Source organism: Trichomycterus rosablanca, chromosome 14 (assembly GCF_030014385.1).
Source record: "Trichomycterus rosablanca isolate fTriRos1 chromosome 14, fTriRos1.hap1, whole genome shotgun sequence".
In the NCBI taxonomy this organism is placed as follows: domain Eukaryota; kingdom Metazoa; phylum Chordata; class Actinopteri; order Siluriformes; family Trichomycteridae; genus Trichomycterus; species Trichomycterus rosablanca.
This window is the reverse complement of record NC_086001.1, coordinates 27638663-27662318: the sequence shown is the minus strand read 5'-3', so window position 1 is coordinate 27662318 and position 23656 is coordinate 27638663. Positions and strand designations below refer to the sequence as shown.

At 38.5% G+C, this 23656-nt stretch overlaps 3 protein-coding genes and 2 non-coding genes across 5 annotated transcripts in view; 4 read left to right on the top strand and 1 right to left on the bottom strand.

Annotated features, from left to right (window-relative positions):
- The first annotated feature begins 1711 nt into the window (after positions 1–1711).
- Positions 1712–6028, top strand: LOC134326269 (maternal embryonic leucine zipper kinase-like). The gene is made up of 16 exons (XM_063008436.1): positions 1712–1806; positions 2288–2384; positions 2472–2562; positions 2641–2688; positions 2772–2920; positions 3237–3354; positions 3451–3536; positions 3654–3770; positions 3860–4003; positions 4363–4455; positions 4644–4742; positions 4918–4986; positions 5079–5177; positions 5298–5384; positions 5490–5588; positions 5701–6028. Exons 5-15 carry the CDS (start codon positions 2825–2827, stop codon positions 5577–5579), a joined length of 1098 nt encoding a protein of 365 aa, XP_062864506.1. The 5' UTR covers positions 1712–1806; positions 2288–2384; positions 2472–2562; positions 2641–2688; positions 2772–2824; the 3' UTR covers positions 5580–5588; positions 5701–6028.
- An 8684-nt stretch (positions 6029–14712) lies between these two features.
- On the top strand, positions 14713–15931 carry LOC134326267 (zinc finger protein 239-like; the record flags this gene model as incomplete). Its single annotated transcript, XM_063008435.1, is given in 2 exon segments — positions 14713–15461; positions 15904–15931. Coding segments are annotated over 2 exon segments (777 nt in total), but the record flags the coding sequence as incomplete, so codon positions are not given.
- A 313-nt stretch (positions 15932–16244) lies between these two features.
- Positions 16245–23656, top strand: part of LOC134326266 (zinc finger protein 271-like) — a gene marked incomplete at its 5' end in the record, with an annotated part of 96691 nt that continues 89279 nt past the window's right edge. The window contains one exon of the mRNA XM_063008434.1: positions 16245–16804. Within this exon, the coding sequence (XP_062864504.1) occupies positions 16245–16804 (560 nt within the window). The remainder of the gene's footprint in view (positions 16805–23656) is intronic.
- Positions 18283–18356, top strand: trnan-guu (transfer RNA asparagine (anticodon GUU)). Its single transcript has one exon. It is a non-coding gene; the product is annotated as a tRNA-Asn (tRNA).
- On the bottom strand, positions 23324–23397 carry trnai-aau (transfer RNA isoleucine (anticodon AAU)). The gene has a single exon. It is a non-coding gene; the product is annotated as a tRNA-Ile (tRNA).

The window sequence follows — 23656 nt, the reverse complement described above, 5'->3', positions numbered from 1 at the left end:
GGTACACCAAACAACTGCACTGCATCTTGGGAATCTGTGCTGGTTTAAGGTAGACAGCAAAAGCTGTGAATGGTGTGTGTCCTTTATCACTATTAAAGGGGCAGTTGTAGCCTAGTCTAGTTGTAGCCCAGCGGTTAAGGTACTGGACTAGTAATCAAACGGTGGCTTGTTCAAACCCCACCACTGCCAGGTGGCCAATGTTGGGCCCTTGAGCAAGGTCCTTGACCCTCAATTGCTCAGACAATATAGTGTCACAATACTGTAAGTCGCTTTGAAGTTACTGTTGTAGTACCACCGAATTGGATGTGGTTTAAAAAAAACTCCAGTGTCCTGCACAGAGCCCTGACCTTAGCTCCACTCAACAGCTCTGAGATGAACCGGAACACTGACTGAGACAAATGCTCTTTTACTGAGTTCCCACACACACACTTCAAAGTCTCTTAAGAAGCTTCTCAGAAAAACAACTAGCTAAAAAGATCACACAGAGGTCACTGTGTTAATATTATTTGTTTTTACATTTATTTTGCTTTCTGTTTACAGTATTTTAGTCATTATTTTGCAGTATTTAATTTATAATTAATTAATTGAGGATGTTCTTGTGTTTTCTGAAGTTTTACACACAAGAAATGGCAACAATATAATAGTGTTAACCTTACACACATAATACACACACGTAATACACACACCTTATACACACGTAATATGCACACCTTATATACACACATAATACACACACGTAATACACACACCTTATACACACGTAATATGCACACCTTATATACACACATAATACACACACGTAATACACACACCTTACACACACACAGGGTATGGGGTGTGTCAGTACCAGGGTGTGTCATGGTATGGGGGTGTGTCAGTACCAGGGTCTGTCATGGTATGGGGGTGTGTCAGTACCAGGGTGTGTCATGGTATGGGGGTGTGTCAGTACCAGGGTCTGTCATGGTATGGGGGTGTGTCAGTACCAGGTTGTGTCATGGTATGGGGGTGTGTCAGTACCAGTACCAGGGTCTGTCATGGTATGGGGGTGTGTCAGTACCAGGGTCTGTCATGGTATGGGGGTGTGTCAGTACCAGTACCAGGGTGTGTCATGGTATGTGGGTGTGTCAGTACCAGGGTGTGTCATGGTATGGGGGTGTGTCAGTACCAAGCGCTCCTGATGGAGGACCAGGAGTGTGTTTAAAACCTGGAACAGGTCTGTACACTGATGCTTAGTGTATATATTAGGAATTATATATATATATTTTAGGAATATTTTTTATATATATATATATATATATATATATATATATATATATATATATATATATATATATATATATATATTATATATGTATATATTATTATATATTATATATATACAGTATATATATATACAGTATATATATATATATATATATATATATATATATATATATAATTATCAATATTATATATACACAATATTATATTTATACACTCAATATTATATACAGTATATATACGATGTGTTTGATATGCAGGCGGTGATTCATCATACAGAACAATCAGCTTCTCTACAAGAAGAGGTTTAAGGTCACAGCAGAAGTCGACTTCTGTGCCGGGCTGCGTCCCAAACCGCCCCGTCGTGTTTAAGTCTGGGACGATTTCACCAGCATTTATATCATCAACTGTATAGATAAGAAGGTTTTATGTTCTATTCCCCCAGCGTGACTTCACGGTGCTGGCGGAAGACCTGCAGCGCTGTTCGGTCCAGAGCTGCGAGGACGCCGGGCGACGCTTCTGCTTCCGGGTGGTCACGCCCACAAGGTAAGTCCAGATCTATAATCATCAGAGACAGACAGACAGACAGATGATCAATAGACAGACAGATAGATGATCAGTGGACAATCAGACAGACAAATATTAGACAGACAGACAGATAGATAGATGATCAATACACAGACAATAGATACAGTAGATAGACAAGATGATTGATAGACAGACAGACTGATAGACAGATAGATAGATGATCAATAAACAGACAGACAGATAGATGCTAGATAGACATATGGATAGACAAGATGATAGATTATAGATAAATAGATAATTGATAGACAGACAGGTAGATAGATGATCAATAGACAGACAGGTAGATAGATGATCAATAGACAGATCGATAGACAGATTATTTATCTATCTGTCTATTCATCTGTCTGTCTGAATGTCTGTCTATCTATCTGTTTATCTATCTACTCAATCTGTCTGTCTGCATCCTATATAATCTGTATCTATCACCGTGTGTGTACAGGAGCTGTACGTTCCAGGCCGACTGTGAGGCAGGTAGACGGGCGTGGATCAGCGCCATTCAGAACCTGACTCAGAGTAAAGAAACAGTCGAGAGCGAGGTGAATTATCATTACCACTATACTCCGGGAGGGGAGGGGTTCGGTTCTCGGCTCTGTAACACCAGTTTAATGCGTCTGAATCAGCAGGAATCAGACGGGTACAAGAACGATTCGGAATCAGATTTGTCAAGCAAGCAGACAGACTCACAGGGACCACAAGTGTCTTCCGAAGCTCCAGGTAACCTTAACACCACCACGTTAGAGTTCCACACTATTGAACTCTAGTGACTATATATTTAACCCTTGGGCTTCGTAGGTGGGATCAGTTCTGGAGAAGTCGTCTGTGATGCTCTCGAGAACAAGGGTGAGTACGCCGAACCTTTATGTAGACCCTTCTTTTTGGTCCACATGACACATGGAGCATCATTGGTGATACTTGTGTTGAAGAGGCTGAAGGAGAAACCACCGACGGAGAAGGTCAAGAGGAAAAGACGACCAACATGAACCCGGACAGCCAATACACCCTTGGAGAGCTGCTGGGAAAGGAAGACTGCGGTTCAGTCTATGAAGGAGACCATAAGGCAGATGGGAACCAGGTGAGTATCAGTTTGCTGTGTTGATCCTCCCCTGGATCCTCCTATGGCTCCAGATACCTGTGATGACCTACCAGGACCTTATTGGGTCAGGAGGACCTCTGAGTACCACCCTGGCCCCTGGATTCCTCTTAGCCCCAGACATGAACCCAATTGAGCATCTGTGGGACCTCCTCAATGGTCGTGTTGGCTCTACGGATCCTCCCCTGGTTCCTCCCTTGGCTCCAGATACCTGTGACAACCTTCTGAAGAGGCTAAACAAGAGGCCAAGAAGAGGCCAAATCAGTAATAATAATAACATGTCTCTTGTGGGCAGCAGGTTGAGGTGCCATGCACTGTACCCGAGACGGACGACATCTCAGAGGGAACGTCACGTGTGGTTGAGGACGTCTCCGAGCTGCACAAGTGCTATGAGGTTCACGAAACCATTGGATCAGGTAACTGGTACCACTTTCAGTCGTGTCTCTGCCTTTGTGTAACACAGATGTGCATCTTTTGAAACCTGACTTTTTTTAAATTCAATCGTTCTTCAGGTGGTTATGCAACGGTCAAGCTCGCCAGGCACATTCGGACTGAAGAGCCAGTGGCCATCAAGATCCTGGAGAAGAAAGAGCTCGGGGTTAGTTTCAGCAAAACCGTCTGTTAAAGACGGACGTGTCTCAGTTTCCAAACGTTTGGTTCTTCTAATTCTGATTTGAAAAGTCATAAAACTGTTCCGGTTTCATCCCCATTGCAGGATGAGTTGTTCGATTTGAGGATCGAGATTAAAGCCCTGAAGAACCTCAATCATCAGCACGTGTGCCGCTTGTACCAAGTCATGGAGACTGCTGACCAGATCTACATGGTGCTTGAGGTACCATCAGTGGATGGAAACTATCAGATTTGATTTAATCTCTGGATTTATAATGATTTGCTGCTCACTTGACTCGCTCTCTCCTCCAGTTTTGTCCGGGTGGAGATCTGTTCGACCACGTCGATAATAACGACAGGTTGTCGGAGGAGGAGACGCGCAGGATCTTCCGTCAGATCGTCTCGGCGCTGGCCTACGTCCACAGCCAGGGATACGCCCACCGTGACCTTAAGCCAGTGCGTCAGCCAAACGATTTCCACTTATACTTTGTGTTTTTTCTTTGTTAGTGCTTGTACATGACGTGTTTTATTTTGACTCTCAGGAAAGGTCTCTGTGTCAAACCAGAGGTTCGTGTCTCTCCTAAGACTGTAGTGTATACTTAAATCAAGCGTGCCATTCAGAGAGTCTAGTAAGGTGGTGTGCTTACACCCATCCATCATGCTAAAGCCTTGCACACATGGTGTCCACAATTAGTTTCAGTGATCAGTTAGATGAACAGGACATCACAGAGCCATGCTGGTTCAGTTTGTGTGTTGTGTTGCAGATGCGAGTCAACAGTTGGACCTTCGGTTGATAGAAATCTGTTTTGTTGTAGGGTGGATTGGGTACTGCTCTGATTGAGGGCTGTGGAACCCCTCCCTACTTGGCACCAGAAATCATTGATGATAAACCCTATCATGGTGCAGAGGTAGGTGTGTGTGGGGTGTGTCCCCAGGTTATTCCTGATAAACTTCAATTGAAAAGTCTCCAAATCCAAGGTGTTCAGTCCCCTCTGTAGCCCCATTCATGAGTTATTCTATGAGGTCTGTATGAGGGGACTGACCAGGATAAAGCATGGTTAAAAAAGACAATGAATATGTGTGTGTGTGTGTTTAGGCAGATGTTTGGAGCTTGGGTGTTGTCCTATATGACATGCTGTGTGGCCACCTCCCGTTCGATGGTGACAACTTTGTGGAGCTCCATGAACAAATCACTGTAAGTCTTGGAACTACAATGAAACACCATTGGCATACACGTCTTGTTACGATTATGAAATTGAATCCATTATTTAATGATCAGCAGCATGTTAAACATACAGTAAACGTAACAGTAACGGCTTGTTGTGATGTTCTTTGATCAGATGTGATTGTTTTGCTCTGTGTTTCCTCAGAAAGGACATTTTGACACTCCTGACTGGCTGTCTCCTGGTTCTGTACTGCTGATTAAGGAAATGCTGCAGGTGTGTGTTTATGGTGTGTTTAATGTGAGCAAAGTGGGTGTGTGTTTCTCTGTGGGCTTCATCACCTGAAGTTCTTGTATCTTGTCCTGAAGGTGGTTCCAGAGCGGCGCATAAAGGTGGAGCATCTGCTGGATCACGAGTGGGTAATGAAGGGGTACAGCAGCCCTGTAGAATGGCACAGCACATGCCAGGTACAACATCCACCCTAGACGTAGTACAGTGACATGATGGAGATCCACCGTACAGAAGATTGTATCTTTATTATCTTACATACTCATATATTTGTGTCTGTGTGTGTGTTTGTGTCTCAGCTGGATCATCTAGATGAGGAGAGCATCACCGAGATGGCTGTGATGTTCAGACAGTCCAACCAAAGCACCAAGCAGCTGGTGTCTGAGGTACATTTCAGTACTTGTATCTGCATCAACACAGATGCTATTTATTAATTTTGAGATTCTTGAGCTCCATCTAAAAGAGATATGTGTGTGTGTGTGTGTGTGCAGTGGAAGTTTGATCAGACCACAGCTACGTATCTTTTGCTCTTGAGAAGGAAGCAGCGCAGTAGTCCAGTGTGTAGCTTAGCGGACGTGTAAGAAATCCAGGTGACATTTCCACAATCAGTGTATTTTATCTGATAAAAGCTGCTCTACATGCTCATCTGTCCAAACACTACAGCTTCTGGAATGTTCTTACACCTCTTCTTGTTTTATTTAGCAGGAGACGTCGTCGGTGCATCAAGGAGGGACGATGGTGGCACCATCCAATCAGGACACGTTACACCTCAATTTCACATTTCAGTGATTGTTGCAGATGTTTCTCTCTAACCCATCCTCTTTCTCTCTCTCTTCTTTTACCAGAATGATGCATTTTGGGTATCTGTGTGTGACTGGTTAGATGAACTCCACTGAGGTGCCGCCCTTGTTGATCCACACAGCTGTATGAGAAGTGTAGAACATGGATGACCAGGATCAACAAGCATCAAAATCTTATAACATTAAATAATAAATAAATAAACTCACTGAATATATGAAGGTGGATGGATGTTTATTTTCACATTTCTTCATCATTTTGTGTATGATGTCAGTAATATAAGGTGAAAGAAGGCACAACGTTTCCTGACATGTTACAGAACATTGAACTCAGCAGTGAAGATACAGACCTACTGTCAGCTCACTCAGAGCAGCCTGAGAGCTTCACCCTAAAACTTCATCAGCTCGTCTCTCAACTCATATTATTTCATTACAGTTTTACAAAAGAGCCACAACAGGGGGACATCACAAGGATCTCGTCCCTTTTTTCAAACATGCTTCTAATCTGGAGACTAATGCCAAGTTCACACTACACGACTGGATCTCTTGTAATCGGGAGTCTTTCAAGTCGGTGTGTATTTCACACTACACGACTGATCGGCGATAGGGGGTCACACACTACACCATCTATCACCAACTGGAATTGCAGGCGAGCTTCTCTGGTCTCCCAAACTACGTTTAGTCATGAAAACAAACGCGAGAAGTGACGAGGGGTTTAATGGTATCACGTCCAAAAATGCACGTCAACAAGTAGCGAGTGATGATCAAAGTTTGTGCGCTGATGTGCAGAGTAAAAATAAATGAATCTAAATGGATTTGGCTTGGATTCTTCTATAGTGAGTTGGAGGTTAATACATATTTTTGCAATGCAGCGTGGGTGTTTTGTATTGAGCGATCAGGTCAGAAATACTGAAAAATTTGGCGGGAAAATCGCGAGAGTTGCCAGGTTCAGCAAAATTATCCAGCCTAATGTCTGGTCTAAAATCAACCCTGAAGCTGAAACTAGGCCAGAATCCAGGGTGTCACAGATATTGGTGAAATGACAAATAAACAAATAAATCAGTACTACTAGTGAATCTTTTATTATTATTAATAATATACTTTCATTTTACATTCCGATTGATAGTTTTTTATGATGTATTTTGTTTACATTGGTATTACAGGTAGTGATATGTTATCATTAAACTATTAGTCATTTTATAAATCGTTTTAGATCTCATGAAAGAACATTTAATAGTAACAGTTTAAATACTACAAGGTCTGAATTTCACTTCTACTCTTTTCTTTTCTTTCCTCTTCTGTTTTCTTCTCCTCTCCAATCTTCTTTATTAATGATTTAGTCTTTTCATTCTCTTATGGTTTATGAACAGAATTTCAGGTTACATGAAGAACTATTTTGAATTATTACCCACCCAGTCCTTTACATCCACTTTCTATTGTCAATCCAGCTCAAGCCTACATACAAATACATGGACCGTGAGTTAAGTCCCATTTAACAACCATGGACACATTTGCTGACATTGGATTCAACATTTATTCATCAATAAAGAAACACTTGTCTCCTGACCCCTAAATTGGTCTTGGTTAATTGGTCACCTCCATGATAAGAAAACACCACAATAGTATTTATTAATTGTTAAATGTAATTTCAAAACATGTCAGTTCAGTATGTATTAGGATTTATATGAACTGGGTTTTATGCAGTAGAAGATGGTGGGATAATTAAACGTAAATATGAGTATTTCTTTTAACAAAGGAGTTTAGCTACCACTAATTTGGTCTATAGATAAACACAAAGAACAAAGACTCATGATGATAGAACAATGCAACACTGTTCAGTTCACAGCCCTCCATTCACACCTTCTCATGTACATTCTGGTTTAGGACGGTTCTTTATTTGCTAAGTGGAAATCATCTAAAGACTAGAATTTTGGAGTGTAGACCTAGAAGTGTTAAAGTAAGAGGCTATACATTTATGAAAACTTAGCATTCATAATATGAAGAATTTATGCAAACACCATAAAGACCAGGGTAAAATTATTTCACTTGAAAGTAAAAGTTGTTCTGTGTTTATTAAAGTAGATTAAACTTGAATTAAGAACAAAAACAGATTCAGATCTGAGGTTGGTACATTACACCACATTACATTTAATGATTAATGATCATATTCATACCATCATGTACATTTCATAATTGAAGTAGAACAGTTCTAGTGGACATTAGTAGAAAAAGAAAGTACACATTGCTTTTTCTGTACATGCAGTAGTGGAGTATCATTTTATTTTCTCCTTTGAATGCGCTGGTGTTTTTCAAGACAACTTCAGTCACAAAAACGTAACTTCTGTGTGACCGTACTGGTGTCTATTAAAAATGCTGCTTCCAGTAAAACTTCATCTGCACTATAAGCAGCAATATGGGTCATCCTCTTATGTGAATGCGCTGGTGTAGTGTACTTAAAGGATATTCCTTTCACTAAAGTTCTTTTCAGTCAGTAAACAGTGATGCAACCTCTCTCCTGTGTGAATGCGCTGGTGTTGTTGGAGAACATAATATGCAATAAAATACTTCCCACACTCTTAATTAACAGTGATGTAGTTTTTCTATGTGAATATGCTGATGCCGTTTGAGATTATTTTCATGAGCAAAAATCTTTCCACACACTGAGCAGTGATACGGCTTCTCTCCAGTGTGAATACGCTGGTGTACTTTAAGAGCATTACTGAAAGCAAAACTCTTTCCACACTCTGAGCAGTAATACGGTTTCTCTCCTGTGTGAATACGCTGGTGTACTTTAAGAGCATTACTGTAAGTAAAACTCTTCCCACACGCTGAACAGTGATACTGTTTCTCTCCTGTGTGAATGTGCTGGTGTTGTTGAGGCGTACTCTGACGAGAAAAACTGTTTCCACAATCTGAGCAGTGATATGGCTTCTCTCCTGTGTGAATGCGCTGGTGTTGTTGGAGATGACTCTGCGTAGTAAAACACTTTCCACACTCTGAGCAGTGATATGGCTTCTCTCCTGTGTGAATGCGCTGGTGTTGTTGGAGATTACTCTGCGTAGTAAAACACTTCCCACACTCTGAGCAGTGATAGGGTTTCTCTCCTGTGTGAATACGCTGGTGTACTTTAAGGTCACCACCTTGAGTGAAACTCTTTCCACACTCTGAACAGTGATATGGGTTCTCTCCTGTGTGAATACGCTGGTGTTGTTGGAGATTACTCTGCGTAGTAAAACTCTTCCCACACTCTGAGCAGTGATGAAAGTTCTTCATGTTTATGCTTTGATAAGACTGTAGAAACTGTTTCCTTGGAAAGCAACAGAAACAAAGAAACAAGTCGATTAATTACAATTACTTTTACTACATTAATCCCACAATAATATTAAACTCATCACCTAGTAATAAAAACATTAAATTCACTTCACGTCTAAGTGAGAATCTGAATTCAAAGAACATCAGGATAAAATACTTATAAATACTGCAGATATTAATAATTAAATAACTATAAATAACTTGATATAAATAAAGATATAAGAGATCTGACTCTCTCAACATCAGTCCTGCACCAAGCAAATCTAATCCAGTTCATGACAGGACTAATAATTGGCTCACAAGTGTAAATCTTTGGTGTGCTGGGAGTAGAAAAGGCTTCATAAATCACCACAATTATGAGCATAAAGCTATTTTAAACAGTCTGAATATATTAACCTGATAATATTAAATAACATAATAAAATAAAAAGAACAACAAATGTAACATAAATGTAAAAGAAACAAACAAGAAAACCCTTTACCTTCCTGTTAGAATCCTGGCAGCCACTTAAACAAAGCTGGTGTCTCCAGCAGGTCGTTTCTAATGAAGAACGTGCAGAAGATCCTTCTTACCAAGTGACTCAGCTACAGGTCTAGAGTTTAGTCCTTAAATAGAGCTGAGGACAAAAACCCAAGACCAGTTCAAAACTCTGCATTGGTCAATCATCAGACAACCATTCACACCTTCTTGTGTGAAGTACTAGCTCATTATCTATGGAACGTGTGCAAATGAACTAGATGGAGCCACAAAGCATGATGGGTGAAGTCAAACTGAAATGGCAAATGAACGATCAGTGTACTACTAGTGAATCTTTTATTATTAATAATAATATAGTTTCATTTTACATTCAGATTGAAACTTTTTTTGTGATGTATTTTGTTTACATTGGTATTACAGCTAGTAATATTTTATCATTAAACTATTAGTCATTTTATAATCGTCATTTTACATCCGTCCCGCATAAGGTTCGTGCCAATTAAAAATTAAATGTAAATAAACGTACATCAAACATGCATTACACCAGGATTGATTTTGATGGGAGCACTATATCTTTAAATTACCGTAAGTTTTGATTTATGTGTGTACAATGTTTCCAGCTTCACCGTAATGTGAACAGAAGGAGTTTTTAACAAGACATGAACTTCTGAAGTATTTATTAACTGAAGTCAGGTGTAACGCTGGTTAAGGATCAGAATTTAGGCTCTAAATCGCTGTTACGATACTAAACAGAAATATAAGAACATTTTTACTCTGCCTACTTCTGATTGTAACATCTAAACATTAACAGCTTATTAGAACTGTAAAATGTACTGCTTGTCATAAAGGGTGGGCAGTCGTAGCGTAGTGGTTAAGGTACTGGACTAGTAATTAGAAGGTCGCTGGTTCAAGCCCCACCGCAGCCAGGTTGCTGCTGTTGGACCCTTGAGCAAGACCCATAATCCTCAATTGCTCAGACTGTATACTGTAACTGTATTGTAAATCACTTTGGATAAAGGCATCTAAATGTAATGTAAATGTAAATAAAGAGATAAAATTAATATTGAGCAGAATTAAGTTCATTATATTGGTTCGGCCCCTTATGTGACCCCTTGGAAAATTTAATTGCCCACCCCTGATTTTAACCCTGTTTTACGGTACAGATCACATGGTCTATGCTAAAATTTTATGCACATCTAAACCCTGTTTTTTGGTACTCTTGAACTTCATAATAAAGGGCTTTTATATTGTCACATTTCTAGAATGTATTTAGAAATGATACATCTGAATGTCCTGATACTAACTGAATGTAAACTACATGTTGTGTACTATCATTATGAAGTGGAATTGTTCTGTGGAAACACGTAGATTCCTTTTAATAACAATAACAATTCATGTAATCAAGATTATTCCATTTAATAACAATCTAAATTAAAACGGAAATGAGCTTAGATTATGTTTTAGTTGACTTTAAATATAAAGTAAAATCATAATGTCCAGTTATTACCAAACCTTTTATTTTAAACCCTGAAATTCTATCCTAAATAGTTTCGCCAGACGCTTTTACCGTAATGTTTAGTATACGCACATCTTCACAAACAATGTGGGAGCTGATTTGACTGAGCATTTTGAAGTGGAGGCTTGACCTCAGTAGTAAATCAAACAGTTCACAGACACACAAGTGCAGAGTAAATATTTCTACACCATAAATACAGATAAATCTATAGGTGGGTGTTTCCTCTTATAGTTTTCTTATTGTTCCTCATATACAGTAGAAACTAATTCACACAAATATACATACAGCATTTTACATGACTTAGATTCTTATCATAAAAGCTTTATCTAAGTTCATGTCATTTCACTTTACAGAATAGCCTTTCAATTCCTTGTTTGTGTTTAGGATTAAATGTAAATAACTTCTCTGCTGAGATAAATAGGTGTAGTTTGACTTCACCCATCATGCTTTGTGGCTCCATCTAGTTCATTTGCACACGTTCCATAGATAATGAGCTAGTACTTCACACAAGAAGGTGTGAATGGTTGTCTGATGATTGACCAATGCAGAGTTTTTAACTCGTCTTGGGTCTTTGTCCTCAGCTCTATTTAAGGACTAAACTCTAGACCTGTAGCTGAGTCACTTGGTAAGAAGGATCTTCTGCACGTTCTTCATTAGAAACGACCTGCTGGAGACACCAGCTTTGTTAAAGTGACGATATTATGTTATTTAATATTATCAGGTTAATATATTCAGACTGTTTAAAATAGCTTTATGCTCATAATTGTGGTGATTTATGAAGCATATTTTACTCCCAGCACACCAAAGATTTACACTTGTGAGCTAATTATTAGTCCTGTCATGAACTGGATTAGATTTGCTTGGTGCAGGACTGATGTTGAGAAAGTCAGATCTCTTATATCTTTATTTATATCAAGTTATTTATAGTTATTTAATTATTAATATCTGCAGTATTTATAAGTATTTTATCCTGATGTTCTTTGAATTCAGATTCTCACTTAGACGTGAAGTGAATTTAATGTTTTTATTACTAGGTGATGAGTTTAAGAGTGAAGCAGCATTTTTAATAGACACCAGTACGGTCACACAGAAATTACGTTTTTGTGACTGAAGCTGTGTTTTATTTTCAAATATACACTAGAACTGTTCTACTTCAATTATGAAATGTACATGATGGTATGAATATGATCATTAATCATCAAATGTAATGTGGTGTAATGTACCAACCTCAGATCTGAATCTGTTTTTGTTCTTTATTCAAGTTTAATCTACTTTAATAAACACAGAACAACTTTTACTTTAAGTGGAAGAACTTTACCCTGGTCTTTATGGTGTTTGCTAAGTTTTCATAGATGAATAGCCTCTTACTTTAACACTTCTAGGTCTACACTCCAAAATTCTACTGTTTAGATGATTTCTACTTAGCAAATAATGAACCGTCCTCAACCAGAATGTACATGAGAAGAAGTGAATGGAGGGCTGTGGACTGAACAGTGTTGCATTGTTCTATCATCATGAGTCTTTGTTCTTTGTGTTTATCTATAGACCAAAATAGTGGTAGCTAAACTCCTTTTTAAAAGAAATACTCATATTTACGTTTAATTATCCCACCATCTTCTAGTGCATAAACCCAGTTCATATAAATCCTAATACAGACTGCACTGACATGTTTTGAAATAACATTTAAAAATAAATAAATACTATTGTGGTAGTTCAGGTGTTTCTTATCATGGAGGCGACCAATTGACCAAGACCAACTGGGGTCAGGAGACAAGTGTTTCTTTATTGATGAATAAATTTATTTGTTAAACTGTAAATTCCATCCGAGTCCTCTGTGTGATGAGAGTTTGGTTTTGAATCCGATGTCAGCAAATGTGTCCATGGTTGTTAAATGGGACTAAACTCACGGTCCATGTATTTGTATGTAGGCTTGAGCTGGAGTGACAATAGCAAGTGGATGTAAAGGACTGGGTGGGTAATAATTCTAAATAGTTCTTCATGTAACCTGAAATTCTGTTCATAAACCATAAGAGAATGAAAAGACTAAATCATTAATAAAGAAGATTGGAGAGGAGAAGAAAACAGGAGGAGAAAGAACATAAAAGAGTAGAAGTGAAATTCAGACCTTGTAGTATTTAAACTGTTATTATTTAATGTTCTTTTATGAGATATAAAACGATTATAAAAAAAATATAAAAAATGACTAATAGGTTAATGATAAAATATTACTAGCTATAATACCAATGTAAAATGAAACTATATTATTATTAATAATAAAAGATTACTGATCGTTCATTTGTTATTTCACCAATATCTGTGACACCCTGGATTCTGGGCTAGTTTCAGCTTCAGGGTTGATTTTAGATCAGACATTAGGCTGGATAATTTTGCTAAACCTGGCAACTCTCGTGATTTTTCCCGCCTAATTGGGCTTGTTTACAAATTCAGTCATGGTTGAAAATTGGGCTACTTTCAAAATGTGTCACGGCTGTCTAAAAGCTTTCATTGCAAACCGTACAAAATGTTTTTAATGAGGATTTGTGCTCACATACGTATGAACAAGGTCTGCTAGTTTTAGCATGTGAACAAAGTCGCACAAATATACATACAGCATTTTACATGACTTAGATTCTTATTATAAAAGCTTTATCTAAGTTCATGTCATTTCACTTTACAGAATAGCCTTTCAATTCCTTGTTTGTGTTTAGGATTAAATGTAAATAACTTCTCTGCTGAGATAAATAGGTGTAGTTTGACTTCACCCATCATGCTTTGTGGCTCCATCTACTTCATTTGCACACGTTCCATAGATAATGAGCTAGTACTTCACACAAGAAGGTGTGAATAGTTGTCTGATGATTGACCAATGCAGAGTTTTGAACTGGTCTTGGGTTTTTGTCCTCAGCTCTATTTAAGGACTAAACTCTAGACTTGTAGCTGAGTCACTTGGTAAGAAGGATCTTCTGCACGTTCTTCATTAGAAACGACCTGCTGGAGACACCAGCTTTGTTAAAGTAGCTGCCAGGATTCTAACAGGAAGGTAAAGGGTTTTCTTGTTTGTTTCTTTTACATTTATGTTACATTTGTTGTTCTTTATATTTTATTATGTTATTTAATATTATCAGGTTAATATATTCAGACTGTTTAAAATAGCTTTATGCTCATAATTGTGGTGATTTATGAAGCCTTTTTTACTCCCAGCACACCAAAGATTTACACTTGTGAGCTAATTATTAGTCCTGTCATGAACTGGATTAGATTTGCTTGGTGCAGGACTGATGTTGAGAAAGTCAGATCTCTTATATCTTTATTTATATCAAGTTATTTACAGTTATTTAATTATTAATATCTGCAGTATTTATAAGTATTTTATTCTGATGTTGTTTGAATTCAGATTCTTACTTAGACGTGAAGTGAATTTAATGTTTTTATTACTAGGTGATGAGTTTAAAATTATTGTGGTATTCATGTAGTAATAATGCTAATGGCTAATGCTAATAGTAATGATAATTAATTGACTTGTTTCTTTGTTTCTGTTGCTTTCCAAGGAAACAGTTTCTACAGTCTTATCAAAGCATAAACATGAAGAACTTTCATCACTGCTCAGAATGTGGGAAGAGTTTTACTACGCAGAGTAATCTCCAACGACACCAGCGCATTCATACAGGAGAGAAGCCGTATCACTGTTCAGAGTGTGGGAAGAGTTTTACTACGCAGAGTAATCTCCAACGACACCAGCGCATTCATACACGAGAGAAGCCATATCACTGCTCAGAGTGTGGGAAGAGTTTTACAATGCAGAGTCATCTCCAACAACACCAGCGCATTCATACAGGAGAGAAACCGTATCACTGCTTGGAGTGTGGGAAGAGTTTTGCTTACAGTAATGCTCTTAAAGTACACCAGCGTATTCACACAGGAGAGAAACCATATTACTGCTCAGAGTGTGGAAAGAGTTTTGCTCAACAGGTTAACCTCCAACAACACCAGCGTATTCACACAGGAGAGAAACCATATCACTGCTCAGAGTGTGGAAAGAGTTTTGCTGAACATAGTACCCTTCAAAACCACCAGCGTATTCACACAGGAGAGAAACCATATAACTGCACTGAGTGTGGAAAGAGTTTTACTCAAAGTAGTGCCTTTAAAGTACACCAGCGTATTCACACAGGAGAGAAACCGTATTACTGCTCAGAGTGTGGAAAGATTTTTGCTAATGAAAAGAATCTCAAACAGCATCAGCGTATTCACATAGAAAAACTACATCACTGTTAAGAGTGTGGGAAGTATTTTATTGCATATTATGTTCTCCAACAACACCAGCGCATTCACACAGGAGAGAGGTCGCATTACTGTTCATTGTCTGAAAAGAACTTTAGTGAAAGGAATATCCTTTAAGTACACCACACCAGCGCATTCACATAAGAGGATGACCCATATTGCTGCTTATAGTGCAGATGAAGTTTTACTGGAAGCAGCATTTTTAATAGACACCAGTACGGTCACACAGAAGTTACGTTTTTGTGACTGAAGCCATGTTTTATTTTCAAATATCTACTTGAACTGTTCTACTTCAATTATCAAATGTACATGATGGTGTGAATATGATTATTAATCATCAAATGTAATGTGGTGTAATGTACCAACCTCAGATCTGAATCTGTTTTTATTCTTTATTCAAGTTTAATCTACTTTAATAAACACAGAACAACTTTTACTTTCAAGTGGAAGAATTTTACCCTGGTCTTTATGGTGTTTGCTAAGTTTTCATAAATGAATAGCCTCTTACTTTAACACTTCTAGGTCTTCTTATTATAAAAGCTTTATCTAAGTTCATGTGATTTCACTTTACAGAATAGCCTTTCAATTCCTTGTTTGAATTCAGATTCTCACTTAGACGTGAAGTGAATTTAATGTTTTTATTACTAGGTGATGAGTTTAATATTATTGTGGTATTAATGTAGTAAAAGTAATTCTAATTAATCGACTTGTTTCTTTGTTTCTGTTGCTTTCCAAGGAAACAGTTTCTACAGTCTTATCAAAGCATAAACATGAAGAACTTTCATCACTGCTCAGAGTGTGGGAAGAGTTTTACTACGCAGAGTAATCTCCAACGACACCAGCGCATTCATACAGGAGAGAAGCCGTATCACTGCTCAGAGTGTGGGAAGAGTTTTACTATGCAGAGTAATCTCCAACGACACCAGCGCATTCTTACAGGAGAGAAGCCGTATCACTGTTCAGAGTGTGGGAAGAGTTTTACTACGCAGAGTAATCTCCAACGACACCAGCGCATTCATACAGGAGAGAAACCGTATCACTGCTTGGAGTGTGGGAAGAGTTTTGCTTACAGTAATGCTCTTAAAGTACACCAGCGTATTCACACAGGAGAGAAACCATATTACTGCTCAGAGTGTGGAAAGAGTTTTGCTCAACAGGTTAACCTCCAACAACACCAGCGTATTCACACAGGAGAGAAACCATATCACTGCTCAGAGTGTGGAAAGAGTTTTGCTGAACATAGTACCCTTCAAAACCACCAGCGTATTCACACAGGAGAGAAACCATATAACTGCACTGAGTGTGGAAAGAGTTTTACTCAAAGTAGTGCCTTTAAAGTACACCAGCGTATTCACACAGGAGAGAAACCGTATTACTGCTCAGAGTGTGGAAAGATTTTTGCTAATGAAAAGAATCTCAAACAGCATCAGCGTATTCACATAGAAAAACTACATCACTGTTAAGTGGAAGTATTTTATTGCACATTATGTTCTCCAACAACAACAGCGTATTCACACAGGAGAGAAGTCATATCACCGTTCACTGTCTGAAAAGAACTTTAGTGAAAGGAATATTCTTTAGTACACCAAACCAACAGATTCACATAAGAGGATGACCCATACTGCTGCTTATAGTGCAGATGAAGTTTTACTGGAAGCAGCATTTTTAATAGTTTTTGTGACTGGAGTCATCTTGAAAAACACCAGCGCATTCAGAGGAGAAAATAAAATGATACTCCACTACTGCATGTACAGAAAAAGCTATGTGTACTTTCTTTTTCTACTAATGTCCACTAGAACTGTTCTACTTCAATTATCAAATGTACATGATGGTATAAATATGATTATTAATCATCAAATGTCAAGAATTCTTAATATTATGAATGCTAAGTTTGCATAAATGAATAGCCTCTTACTTTAACACAAGTTTAAAATGTTGTACAAACATCGTCGCCATCTAGTGGTGCTAGAAATAAATTACAGCTTGTTGCTTGTGTACAGATTTGTGACGTTATTATTATTATTATTATTTTATTTTTATAATATATAAAAATGAGAGAGTGTTTATGGCTCTTTTGTCCCAAGTGTTTTTGTAACGTGTTGTAGACCTGCACCGGTGACTGTATTTGGTATACAGGAAAGAAAAGGCAGATTGCAGGTGAAAGTGTGTTATTTGGCAACCAGCACTGTGTAAATACTGGACAGAAGACATGATGGGTTATTTTAACTTGTTGGGTTGTGCAGTTTAACACTTGTCAGAGACAACATTTGAAGCCCAGGTCAATAGGACCTGCTAGTTAGAGAAGGCTCACTTGTTTGTTAGTTTAAGTCCAAAAGCAGGAGTGGCCCATACAGGGATCAAACCCACGACCTTGGTGTTATTAGCACCACACTCTAACCAACTGAGCTATGCGGCCTACGTACAAAGGTAGGGCGTATACCCACATACCCGATTCATACCCAACACTGACAGCCCTTCAGTTATGGAGCTGCCACACAGAAACGATGGAGAGCTTTACTGTTGTTGAGCAGAACAGATCTTCGTGTGAGATGACTGAGGTTCATGTATTTTTCTTTTAAGAATAAATAAAAGCTGATGCTGTAACCTCATACTTTCCTAATACTTTTATTCTACACGGTCTACATTTCTTTTAGTTTTCTGCCATGTGCAGTGTAAGAATTCACTAAATTACACAGCAGTTCTCTTTTTACTCATTTATTTATTTATTTATTTTTGCCATTGACAAAATTGATTGTAAGCATTTATAAAGGTCATGCCACGTTAATTAGGTGAAATGAAGCCAGAATAAAGATGGCACAAGAACAGGGTGGTAAAGACTGAGGTAAACGTTAGCATATCATGTGACCCATGTGTACTGTCCAATGAACTAGCTGCGCGTGTGTCTCTGTGGCGCAATTGGTTAGCGTGTTTGGCTGTTAACCGAAAGGTTGGTGGTTCGAGCCCACCCAGGGACGAGTGTCTTTAATTGCACAACCTGCCTGTTGATCAAACGGATATGAGACACAACAACAATGTGTAGTCCCACAGAATAGTGGAAATAAGTAACTGAAAAACATCCAGTAAACAACAGTCCTACAAGTCACCGGAGACTGGCTGTTCAAAGTGGAAGAACGCCCTTTTTAAATTAAATGAAAATACTCACCCATCGTGGGGCTCGAACCCACAACCCTGAGATTAAAAGTCTCATGATCTACTGACTGAGCTAGCCGGGCTTAAGCAGCATGTCAGAACAGACAGCTCATCGGTCAGACCATCAGAGAGATGTAGGTTTAATTCACTAACATCACGACCAGATTAAGAACTAATTCACAGTTTACAAACAAACACAATTCAGAATATAACAATAAGAACAAAATGTAAAAGTGTAAGTTAGTCGCGTCTTTCTGCTCATACTGAGTATTACTGTGGGTCACTGCATGTAGGAGACACATGGAGCGCAGTATGGTAGGTGAACTATAGGGCACTAGGACCCAGCAGCACTACAATGAACAGAGTGACAGTGGGATCTAGCGGTATTGGGACTCTTATTACAGGACGCTGTTTCTGCTGCTTGTTATTAAACTCACCTGTGGATCATTTGAGTGGAGAAAACGTGCTGAGTTCTTGTTGTGTTCTTGTTTTTTATTGAGTTTTAATTTTTAAATGTAAATAAATTATTATTACTTTTTAATCTGTATAAACGTGTACAAGTGTTTTTATTGGCAAGTTCGGGCTTATCAGGGACAGTTTAATCGTTTTCGGTACACAGAGGGAGATGTTATCTGACACGCTAGCGCAATGTGCCACCGCATCCCATTGGTTTAAATAGCATGATGCTAACTATGTTAGCTTCGTAAGCGAAACCCAATGTTATCGCTACGTAGTACATTCGAATAAGCTGCCTTATAAGTCGATGACTTATTAAAATCCTCTCTGGATTTTACTGAGGCAGCTGCCCATGTAGACAGTAAGGCAGCAAGGCAGCTCCCTAGGTTTTCGAACACACCCGTTGTCTATGCTTTAATGACGTAACATCACCATAGTTACACACCGCGTTTTAATTACAAGCCCCATTCGCCAAAATTTTGGATATTTATCGTCTTTTTGCGCCACTTAACGGTTAATCAAGTCTTGAATCACGACTCCACACTGAGACAGCAAAGAGCAGTAAATCGCAGAAGAGAAATGATTGATTTTTTACTTCAGAAATAATGTAAGTACTGCGTTAGCACCAGTACACTACAGTACCATGATTATGTATCATGATGAAATAAATTACAACATGATAAATCTGTCACATATTAATAATTACTCTAGAACAATTATGGAAAAAAGTACAAAAAAAAAAAAACAGCTTCTGAGTAAAGATTGAAATTCAACACACTTTTTGGATTTTAGATAGGTAACATACAAACAAATTAGAATAATTATAATAATAAATAAAACAATTCAAAACCAGTAAAAACATGAAACAACCACAACAACATGTAAAAACTAAACTACAGTTATTTTACAGCATGTGAACCCGAGATCGTACTGCAACCTAAACACAGCTGTATTTCATTGGTGCAGACCTCATCACTGACCTTGATGGAAGAAAGCATCTGGCTGCAGCTGTCTCAGCACCACAGCACAGCATACCAGCTCTTCATGAGCATGATTATGAAATGTTTTGTTAATAGGTTCATGTTGTTTGTTTTTACGTTTTGTTCTACAGTTCTTGATTGTCTCTTGACATTAACAGTTTATGCATTATTTAAAAGTAAAACTTTCTTAGCATAATTTTCAAATTCCAAATTTTAATTAGTTTTCAATTTTTACACTTTTTCTATTTTTAATTAAGGTTAAATTAAAAAGAAAATCCTTTATTTCCATTATTTGCCAACGCATTTTCTTTCACACAACATAAAATAATACTACAACACTTTTTGATTTTCAACTATTTATTTTGTTCATTAGAATCTCTAAGATTTTAATAAACCTTTCCTCTCTCTCTTGCCTCCCTATCTCTCCTTTCCTCCCTCATTCTTGCTTCCTGGACTCTCCTCTCCTCTCTCTCGCGTCGCTCGCTCTCGCTTTTCCTCTCTCTGGCGCGCCTCTTGCTCTCTCTTCTCCTCTCGTTCTATTCTTTCCCTTTCTCTTCTTTCCTCCCTCTCCTCAGCCTCTCTCCATCTTCTCTCCTCGTTCTCTGCTGCTTCTATCTCCCTCTCATTTTCCCTTTCTTCCATCTCCCTCAGATACAGTGGGGCCAAAAAGTATTTAGTCAGCCACTGATTGTGCAGGTTCTCCTACTTAGAAAGATGAGAGAGGTCTGTAATTTTCATCATAGGTACACTTCAACTATGAGAGACAAAATGAGAAAAACAAATCCAGGAAATCACATTGTAGGATTTTTAAAGAATTTATTTGTAAATTATGGTGGAAAATAAGTATTTGGTCACCCACAAACAAGCAAGATTTCTGGCTCTCACGGACCTGTAACTTCTTTTTTAAGAAGCTCTTCTGTCCTCCACTCGTTACCTGTATTAATGGCACCTGTTTGACCTCGTTATCTGTATAAAAGACACCTGTCCACAGCCTCAAACAGTCAGACTCCAAACTCAACCATGGCCAAGACCAAAGAGCTGTCGAAGGACACCAGGAAGAAAATTGTAGACCTGCACCAGGCTGGGAAGAGTGAATCTACAATAGGCAAGCAGGTTGGTGTGAATAAATCAACTGTAGGAGCAATTGTAAGAAAATGGAAGACATACAAGACCATTGATAATCTCCCTTGGGGTCAAGATTTCATCCCGTGGGGTCAAAATGATCATGAGAACGGTGAGCAAAAATCCCAGAACTACACGGAGGGACCTTATGAATGACCTGCAGAGAGCTGGGACCAAAGTAACAAAGGCTACCATCAGTAACACACTACGGCGAGAGGGACTCAAATCCTGCAGTGCCAGGCGTGTCCCCCTGCTTAAGCCAGTACATGTCCAGGCCCGTCTGAAGTTTGCCAGAGAGCATATGGATGATCCAGAAGAGGATTGGGAGAATATCATGTGGTCAGATGAAACCAAAATGGAACTTTTTGGTAAAAACTCAACTCGTCGTGTTTGGAGGCTGAGTTGCATCCCAAGAACACCATACCTACTGTGAAGCATGGGGGTGGAAACATCATGCTTTGGGGCTGTTTTTCTGCAAAGGGAACAAGACGACTGATCCGTGTTAAGGGAAGAATGAACGGGGCCATGTATCGTGAGATTTTAAGCCAAAACCTCCTTCCATCAGTGAGAGCATTGAAGATGGAACGTGGCTGGGTCTTCCAGCATGACAATGATCTCAAACACACCGCTCGGGCAACGAAGGAGTGGCTCCGTAAAAAGCATTTCAAGGTCCTGGAGTGGCCTAGCCAGTCTCCAGACCTCAACCCCATAGAAAATTTGTGGAGTCCGTGTTGCCCAGCGACAGCCCCAAAACATCACTGCTCTAGAGGAGATCTGCATGGAGGAATGGGCCAAAATACCAGCTACAGTGTGTGCAAACCTGGTGAAGACTTACAAGAAACGTTTGACCTCTGTCATTGCCAACAAAGGTTATGTTACAAAGTATTGAGTTGAACTTTTGTTATTGATCAAATACTTATTTTCCACCATAATTTACAAATAAATTATTTAAAAATCCTACAATGTGATTTCCTGAAATTTTTTTTTCTCATTTTGTCTCTCATAGTTGAAGTGTACCTATGATGAAAATTACAGACCTCTCTCATCTTTCTAAGTAGGAGAACTTGCACAATCAGTGGCTGACTAAATACTTCTTGATCCCACTGTATGTAACTAAATCTTTCTCTCCTCGTCTCTTTTTGGCTGGGGTTTCCATGCTTCTCGAGGATGGTGAAGCTTCAGCAGCATCCTGGCCAGATGAGGAAATAAGGATCGCTGGGCTAATTGATGGTCTCCCACCTATTGCCTCATCCATATCCGGGTACCATTTCCAGGATGCTGCTGTTGCTTCACCACCCTCTGTACTTACCCCAGTAGGTGGACACTTAAGTTCCTACAAGATTCATAAACACAGTACAAGGACCTTAACTTGTATTACAAATCTTTTCTGATATTTTACTGAAGATCTTACCAACAAATGAAGCCTACTTTGTATTTTTGTTTGAGGTTCTCCCACTTCTTCTTCACATAAGTGGGAGTCACCTTCCCCTGCATTTGGTTCTCCAACACAAAGGCTCTACAATATAATGCACATAACAGTTATTAATGTATATAGCATACACTGCTTCAAAAAAAGTTTAGTCATTAAAAGTTTTTAATGCTTTGAAAAAGTTAGCAAAACTTAAATACTAAAACTTGTCTTTATACCACCCTTTGTAATTAATATTATGCATATGAAGTAACACAAATTTTGTTACGTCAAACAAACAGTTACTTACTCAAACCCTCGAACCGCTGCATTCTGTTTTCCAGTGAAGAGAGCCTGGTTGGCCACTCTCCACCGGATAAGATTTTTAGTGTCTTCATCAGACCCTGCAATATCAAACATTAGTTTTAAAAGAGATTTCTAATGTGACTGTGTAGCAACATTACAACAATCATGAATATTTAGCCTCAACAACCCCAAAGCCTAAAGATAGTTTGGCCCATCATTAGCATTACAGATAAAATTAAATGAATCATTTATTACAGCAGCTCAATATATATTAATGCAAAGTTTTATAGTAAGCAAGTATTAAAGTATGCAAGTATTCAAATTTGCAAGTATTAAAATACAAAAGTATTAAGTACACATGTAATGTTGCACAACACTATGTAGTTAAATACATTGAATAAAAAAGTAGTATATTGCTTTTATTGTCCTACCAGAATAACAACGTTTGAAGCCCAGGTCAATAGGACCTGCTAGTTAGAGAAGGATCACTTGTTTGTTAGTTTAAGTCCAAAAGTGGGTGTGGCCCGTACGGGGATCGAACCCGCGACCTTGGCGTTATTAGCACCACGCTCTAACCAACTGAGCTAACCGGCCAGTTAACCTGTTTTCTCTTTAGATCTTTGTACATAATTCTACAATAACCCCCATTCAACCAGCTGCATGGCAGCACAAAAACCATTTGAGATTCTGCACACTTTCAGTGAAGATCTGCAGAAATGAGCGGCTCCTAAACTGAATTTGGTTGTTATTGCACCAGAAATGCACCAGTTTCTTGTTATTTTAATGATCCGAGATCTCAGTCCTATTTCAAACATCGCTTTCTAGTAATTTCTTATGTTCAGACTTTCTTACA